The sequence below is a fragment of the Eptesicus fuscus genome, chromosome 14 (genome assembly GCF_027574615.1).
Source record: "Eptesicus fuscus isolate TK198812 chromosome 14, DD_ASM_mEF_20220401, whole genome shotgun sequence".
Taxonomy (NCBI): Eukaryota; Metazoa; Chordata; class Mammalia; order Chiroptera; family Vespertilionidae; genus Eptesicus; species Eptesicus fuscus.
This window is the reverse complement of record NC_072486.1, coordinates 52,425,847-52,434,342: the sequence shown is the minus strand read 5'-3', so window position 1 is coordinate 52,434,342 and position 8,496 is coordinate 52,425,847. Positions and strand designations below refer to the sequence as shown.

General features: G+C 39.6%; 1 protein-coding gene and 1 non-coding gene across 2 annotated transcripts in view; both read left to right on the top strand.

The window, feature by feature from the left end:
- Positions 1–476: 476 nt before the first annotated feature.
- LOC103294144 (maltase-glucoamylase) overlaps positions 477–8,496 on the top strand; it is a 68,062-nt gene continuing 60,042 nt past the window's right edge. Inside the window, exons 1-2 of the mRNA XM_028158971.2 lie at positions 477–603; positions 2,227–2,312. Coding sequence (XP_028014772.2) covers positions 477–603; positions 2,227–2,312 — 213 coding nt within the window. The remainder of the gene's footprint in view (positions 604–2,226; positions 2,313–8,496) is intronic.
- On the top strand, positions 8,226–8,332 carry LOC114234809 (U6 spliceosomal RNA). Its single transcript, XR_003620990.2, has one exon. It is a non-coding gene; the product is annotated as a U6 spliceosomal RNA (small nuclear RNA).

Below are 8,496 nucleotides of genomic sequence, written 5' to 3'. Positions count from 1 at the left end.
TTTTCCAATTTTTTTTTATTAAGGTATTATATGTGTACATATTTTACCATTGCCACCCCCCACCCCACTCCCATATATGCCCTCACCCCCCAGAGTTTTGCATCCATTGGTTATGCTTATATGCATGCATACAAGTCCTTTGATTGATCTCTTATCTCCCCCACCTCTCCCATCTTCTGTGAAATTTCTTATTCAAGAAATAGACTTCAACATTTTCAGATGAAAAGTAATGAAATCTGAGATTTGCTTAAAAATAATGCAAGAATAGGGAGAGAAGTAAGATGGAATGAAGATGAGATTGGCCATGAGTTGATAATTTTTTGTTCTATGTAATGGGTACATGAGATTTGTTATTCATCTACTTAGGAATACATTTGGGCTTTTCCATTAAAGAAAACTTACTAGCTGTATATAGTAAATAAATATAGGAAATTTAAAATCCTTTTCAAATCTAAAATTGTTTTCTCCTTTTACAGATGGCAAGAACGAAGCTGAAAGACTTTACTACGTTGGAGCTTATGCTCAGTGCTCTCCTGCTTATTGTGTTTATCATCACCATTCCGCTCTTTGTGCTTTCTGCCAAAGAGTCTATGAAATCCAAAGGTAACAAGGAACTCTGGTGTTCTTCCTCCACATGTTGCTCTTAACAGAGCAAAATCCTCATAAGTGGCAGGGAAGAGTGCTTTGTGTTCTTTGCTGTGAGTGTGTGTGTGTGTGAACGTGTGTGAGTGTGAGTGTGTGTTGGGGAGCACCTAAGCAAACTGTGGCAGTTCAGTAGGGATTCACTGTCGGCCTAAATTCTGGCACTTTCATTTCCCAAGGAGCACAGTGCAGGATTCCACAACTGACATGAAATATATTTTCCAAATTTCATTGACTTATTCTAGGTCTGTTAACAGTAATAATGAATAATACCCTTATAGGGAAGGCAGTCAAATAAGAAGTTAAAGTATTTCAGGCCAAAGTTTGGTTCCTTAAAAAAAACCGACTACCAGTGTTATTTTATTAAAAATTTATTGTAAAGTACATGATTTTCTAACCACTTTGCTGTACACCTGAAACTAATACAGAATAATATTAAATGTAGACTATAATTGAAAAAATAAATTTAAAAGTTTATTGAACTGTATTATTCTAAAAGAGAGGATGGATTGTGTTGTTATTTATGATTTCTTACCCTTCAGTCCATGAAAGGTCAGTCAGTCTGAGGCTAGAGGAAACCTTGGCCCTTCATCTCATTTTCAGTCCTGGCAATTTCTGCTTTCATGGGAAGTTTGATGGAATAACCTCAAAGTTTGTTCACTCCTTAAAATTCTGTGATTGAAGATGGAACTCAAAATGATATGCAGAAACTGGAACAAATATGAAATTCTTTTAATCCAGCACTTTTGAATTGGAATGAAAACTAATTGAAAGCCTCATTGTTTTAACTTAATGTCATTATTAATTTATTGCAATGTCTTAGAGAAATCTCACTTCCTCATACTAGAATGCATTAAATGTGCCTTTTTAAATTTTACTAATTTAAAAAATCTGAATCAAAGGCCTTGGGCAGATTCTAACTGCCAGTTTCTAGATCAGTGGCTCCCTTTAGGAGACTTTATGTTTACATAGGATGCCACCATCCTGGTCGTGGGGCTTGGCACCCAGAAGGAACTGCCTGTTGACTGAGCAAGCAGAACTGAGGGCCAAATAAACGAGGCCTGTGGCCCGTGGGCCATGAGTTTGACATGCTTGCTCTACTGTGGGCCAGGCAGTCTTCTGTCACATCTACTTCATTCTGTCATTGTAGCACAAAAGCAGATATGGGCAATACATAAAAAAAAAACAAAACTGGTGTGTCTGTGTTCCAGCAATACTTTATTCAATAATCAGGCTGTGACCTGATTTGACCCACAGGCCATAGTTTACTGACCCCTGGACTAGAAGAGGAAGACTTAGTTTCTGATCAAATACCGGAGTCAGACTCCTTGTTCTTCATGCACTGTCTTATAGGGGAGGGCCTCAGTGATAGAAGGTGATGCAGGTGTGCATGGCGGTGGATGCAGTCAGCAGGAACAAAGTGAGGCTTTATGCAGTGAATGCATTTCAAGGACATCGGAGAGAAACCCGATCAGTAGTGGAGTTCCTATAATGGGAGGGGTTGCGAACTACGGGGATATCAAATGTCTGTGATACTAAGTCTGTCTAATGATAATTTTTTATTTGCTTTTGGGATAATCTCAGATTCTGGAATGGGTACCCCCCCTGAGTGCCCCATGGTCAACGAATTGGAGCGGATAAACTGCATCCCGGACCAGTTGCCCACAAAGGTTTGAGTTCTGAGTCTTATTTTCATTGAGGAGTTTATGCTGTTAGAGAGCTTTTTTGTTTGTTTTCATAGTTTTTGTTTTCTCTTTATCACTCCCAGAGAGTTTTTTCAATGCAGCTCTTGGTGGCTCAGGCAAATTAATCCTCTGTCCGTTTGTATGATAGAAGAGCTTTGGGAGAGGAAGCGCCGGAAGATGCTTTTGGGTTGACAGATTCAGCAAATAAAAGCGCAGGCTGCCCACTTAAATTTGAATTTCAGATAAACAATGAATAGTATTTTAGTGTAAGTATGTCCCAGGCAAGACTTGGGACTTATACCATAATGGTTTTGTTTCTTAGCTGGCAACACTACTTGGTTACTGGTTTTCTCTGACTCTGTTACTGCCTCTATTCTTGGCCTTTCTCTGTCAGTCTCCCTCCTTTCACAATTCCAAAAGGTTATCTAGGATCTACAATAGAGTCACACATGTGCATAAAACATTTAAAATAAGGACAAAGTATTAAGAGCCATACTTTGAAAGAAGAGGTAATAAGTACCAGATTAAGATAGTGTAGGTATCTGGATGTTTGCTTTAGGGCAGGGTTTCTTGATCAGGAGCTGAAGTCCAGCTGAATATAATGATTATAAAATACACTGAGTGGCCAGATTATTATGATCTCTGAACGCATAATATTCTGGCCACTCAGTGTGTCAGTGTGTGTGTGTGTGTGTGTGTGTGTGTGTGTATTAGAGGCCCGGTGCAAAATGCAGCCTTTGAGTGAAGTCCACTGAAATGGCAGAGCTGTGTCAGACACAAAGGACACTCACTGCAGGTGATGCGTGGGCACATGGTACACTTTGTGGCTGTCCTGTTGTCAGTGGGCTGGGACAGTCTGTGCTATGCTTGAGAGTTGATGTTCTGGCTTATCTAAAATAAAGATTCTAACAGCAAAAGACATTTTCTATTTTTTCCCTATCACACTTCTGGAGGCTAGATGTCCAAAATGGAGGCATGGGTAGGGTTGGTTCCTTTAGAGGGCTCTGAGAAAGAATATGTTCCTTGTCTCTCTTAGCTGCTGGTGATGACTGTCAGTTCTTGACATTCCTTGGTTTATAGCTGCATCACTCCAAAGTCTGCCTCCCTTGTTACATGGCTCTCTCTCTCTCTCTCTCTCTCTCTCTCTCTCTCTCTCTCTCTCTCTCTCTCTCTCCCTCTCTCTCTCTCTGTAAATACATCCAAATTTCCCATTTTTAAGGACACTGGTCATATTGGATCAGGAGCCCACTCTATTCCTGTATGATCTCGTATTAACTAATTACATCTGCAACAATCCTATTTGCAAATAAGTTCATACTCTGAGGTACTGAGTATTAGGACTTCAACATATCTTTTCTGGGGATACAATTCAGCCCATAACACGGACAAAGTCACAGAGATGGGAACTATGGAAACTGTTACAACTTGAGCCTTTGGTATTGATTGAAATGGCATATATGCTGAGTCAGAGAGAACTAAGGCAGCAAAGAGAGAACAAACAGATTAGAGATAAGACATAGGATTAGATGGGCTGGGCCTCTGAGGAAGCTGGAAGTTAAGGTGGATAAGGCAAACAGAGCCAGATAAATTGAAGTAGAGAAAATAACTATGAACTGCAGATTGGAGCAGAGTGATGGGACAAAATGAGTTAGGAAGCCCAGAGGCTGTGTTGAAGGCAAGAGAGATCCAATCTGATAGATAGTTAATAATCAGGAAATCCCCAGGACAGGATAAAGCAGTGCCTAGACCAGCTGTTAGGGCACAGAAGGGCAGCAAGCCTGCTATGGTAGGTGAAATCCTGGTTAGACCAGTTTACTTTACCAAGACTATTGTGGTGTTCACTCCCCTTCCTTCACCTGGCATCTTACCCTGACCTTCTCTTGGATTAGTGTAGAGACTTGCCTGCTTGGAGTAGGAGGAAACGAGGCTGAATAGAAAGATGGATTTAGAATTTGGAAGACCTTCAGAGTCAGGTATCAGAGGTTGGTTTTTCATACACAGCAGCTCGGAGCAGCCATTAGAGGCTGAATGGAATCATGTAATGAGAAACAAGGAAAGACAAAAAGGCTTAGAAACAAAGGAAAAAGAAGATACAAAAGAAAAAAAAAGTAAAAAAAAAAGTAAAACAAAAACAAAACCACGTCAGTATGGGGCCAAATGCGACAAAGTTTAGTATTTGGGGTTATAGCTATGTTCACTTAAACTATCTATATATATAAAATCTATATATATAAAAGACTAATATGCAAAGTGTCCCCTTGGGAGTTTGACCAGGATAATGGGAATTCGATCACTAGCTATGATGTGCGCTGATCACCAGGGGACGGCGCAGAACATGGTGGGAGGCCAGCGGTGGTGGCAGGGTGCTAAGGGAATTGGGGAGGAGGAGGCAGGAAGGCGGGGAGGTGGGCGTAACCTGATTGGCCCTGATTGCCAGCCAGGCCTAGAGACCCTACCCGTGCACGAATTTCGTGCAACAGGCCTCTATAGAGTATAGGCACCATGCCTCTTTTCATAGATTCTAGTAGAGGAGATAAGCTAAGTAAGTAAATGACTTGGAAATGAAACAAAAATTCATATGATCTGAAAAAAAATACTCTTGGGATCAGAAAACAGAAGAGATTATTATCAAGGAGAATGTGAAAGCCTGGAATTAGAGATAAGTAGGATTTTGACAGAGATGGGAGGAATGGAAAGTGATTTCAAGATACAAGAGATTATGTAAATTGAGTGACAGAAGAGGAAATTGTGGGGCACATATATGACATAGTGAATGGTCCCATGTGGCCAAGATATAGGGTGGGTGCCAGAGAGAAGATAATGTTTAAGACTGAAAGGTAGATTGGAGCTTGATGATAGAGGCCCTTTATTTTAATTTTTTGTTAATCCTCACTCAAGGATATTTTTTCCCCATTGATTTGTTTTTTAGAGAGAGTGGAAGGGGTAGAGAGAGATGATAGAGGTCCTTTAACGTGCTGCTTTGTCAGTAGGGATGGGAAGTTGTGGTCCAGACATGTTATACCTAAACAGGATGTTTGACACACTAGGCTTGCAGCAAGTTGATCCATCCCCATTTACTTGCTTCTGTCATTGTGTGTTAGGAAACAGGTTGCTCGGAAGCCCGTCTAGAGGACCAATTCATCCTAAGTCTGTTCCCTCTCCCTCCACACCCCATCTTGTTCCTGGCTATTGGTAAACTTCAGATGTCATTACTGTTTCAGTAATATTTCTTCAGTGTTTAATATAAGAGCTTTTAATAAATACTGTGAGGTATTGAACTCCTCACCAAATCTGCTCTCCCTTCTCAACTATGAGATTTCAGTTAGTAGTTCCATTGTGCTTTTAGTCTCTGGGGCAGAAACAGCAGAACTTTTGCCTGCCGCTCTCCTTTATCCCTTTGACCAGTGTTTCATGTATTTTAGTTTGTTTAGAACATTTTCCTTAACAGTGTTGTCCAGAACAAGCACTTGATTCCCATTCTCACGGCGATCACGCTAGGCCATCGTGACCGCATGCTTGGATTGTGCCAGTAGCCTCCCAGCATCTCTTCTGAATCCCATTTATCCCCATTTATTCCATTATATGCTGGATTGAAACTGCTGTCTTGAATGTCTTGCTTTTATTATATTTCTACCTAATTTGAGCATCCATTGTCTATTGGGTCACATTCAAACACTTCATTGTGTTGTCTAAGACAGGTGCTAGGAGACTGGGCCTGAATGAGTCACCAGCTTTAGCCACCAGTCCACAGAAACATAATTTATGAACACCATACCTTGAAGCAAGATGGATGATTGAAAAAGAACTAAAGTATGGGTAGCTTAAACCTGAACAGGAGAAGAAATTCTCAGCTCAATTATAGCTGCTGGTAGTGCCTAAGTCTTTACATGAGAGTCATTTTTAGGGGAACGCCCTTTCTTCAGAGGATACCATCCACTACTTTTCTCAGTCTCCTTTGCCTCTCTCTCTCTCTCTCTCTCTCTCTCTCTCTCTCTCTCTCTCTCTCTCCTCTCTCCCCCTCTCTCTCCTAAACTGAGGTATAACTGACAGAACATTAAATTAGGTTCAGGTGTACAAAGTGATGATTTAAATATTTGTATATATGGCAAAATGATCACTGCACTAAGTCTAGTTAACATCTGCCACCATACATAGTTACGAAATTTGTTTTTTACTGTGATGAGTACTTTTAAGATCTACTTTCAAATATGGAATACATAATTTTATAACTATAGTCACCATGCTGTATATTATATCCCCAATGACTTTTTTATTTTATAACTTGAAATTTGTACCTTTTGAACCCCTTCATGATTCCTCCTTTTCTATATGACATCTAAATGTTATAAATACCTTGTCTATCCACACTCAATCCTTTGATGATTTCATCCATTGTCATGTCTATAAATGGTAACCCCTAGGTGCCTACATATCAGAGGAATGCCTCTACCCTAAATCACTTCCCTGAATTCCACATTTATCTGTGCAACTGCCAATTCAGCATCTCCACTTGGATGTCTAATAAGTACCTCAAAACAAACATGTCAAAATTGAACTTTTGATCTCCCACACTTGTGCACATACCGAAACCTGCTCTTCCTATAGCCTCACCCATCTTGATAGTGGCAACTGTTAACCTTTTGCCCCTTGCATTCAGAAAAAAATTACAACTTTAAGAAGAAATGAAGGATCCTATGTAATAAAAGTGTAATATGCTAAGTGTCCGACTGTTCATTCGATCATTTGTTCAACTGTTCCACCAGTCACTATGATGCACAATGACCACCAGGGGGCAGACGCTCTGACCAGTAGGTTAGCTTGATGCTGGGGTCCAGCTGATTGGGACTGGGCAAGATGGGCCGGACACACCCTGGAGCCCTCCCTCGGTCCCTCCTCGGCCCCCATCAGCCCCAATCAGGACTGGGCAAAACAGCCCAGATCTGACCCAATCACAGGCCAGGCCAAGGGACCCCACTGGGCATGAATTTGTGCACCGGGCCTCTAGTCTTATATAAAATAGTAATTAACTTATTTTTGACTTATTTCTATAACTTTTCTTGGATTTCTACCTAGATATTATGTCTGAAAATAATGATAATTTGGTTTCATATTTTCAGTCTTATAATAAGTTTTCTTTCGTTTCTTGTCCTATTGTATTGTTAGGACCTCTAATATAGTTTTAGTTACAGGAATTCATAAACACAGGTTACACAGGTTTTTCTTCTGATTTTAAAGGGAATGTTTCTAACATTTCACCATTTGGTAGATACCCACTAGTAAACTAAGAAAGTTACTGTTTGTTCCCAATTTGCTAAGAATTTTATCATGAACAACTGATGCATTTAAATGATTATATGGTTTACTTCCTTTAATAAGTTATTGTGAGGGACACACAAGTGGATTTTTTTTAATATTAAAGGATCCTTGTATCTCTGGAAAGAATACTATTCTGTCATTATTGACTATGTTGCTGATTTCTGAAAAAGCTGAGTGTTGTTGTTTTGTGTTTTTTTCTAAGCTTTTGCATTTATGTTCATGCATAAGACTGGGCTCTAGAGTTTTCCTTTGTCATGTCTGACTTTAGCATAAAATACTTGCTTGTTTCTTCTCCTCTCTTTTAAGTGGAAGAAGCACTGGGGTTGGAGGAGTCTAGGACATGGGTAGAGCAGAGCTTGATTACATCTTGAACTGTCTTCAGGATCTGGCTTCCACCTCTGAGAGCAATTCAGTTCCTCTCTTTGTGTTTGTGCAGGAACCTATATGTCCATTATGTGAAAACTAAAATATCTTTACTTTTTGTCTACTTTATCAGCTACTAAGGGAGCTCTTTAAAAATATTTCATCATGTATACCATCTTTTTCAATTGTACCTTGTCAGTCTTTAAAACTTTTCTGTAAGTGCTAGCTTTGGCAGCACATATACTAAAATTGGAACGATACAGAGAAGATTAGCATGGACCTTGCACAAGGATGACATGCAAATTGGTGAAGCGTTCCATATTTCAAAAAAAATTTTTTTTTCTGTAAACATTTTGAGTCCTTATTATTATTTACATATAAAATTTCCTGGTGAATCAAACCTTTTACCATCATGTAGTGTCTCAATGTCTCTTTAATAATGAATTTTTACTTCAGGTCTATTTGTCTGATATTACTCAGTTATACTAGC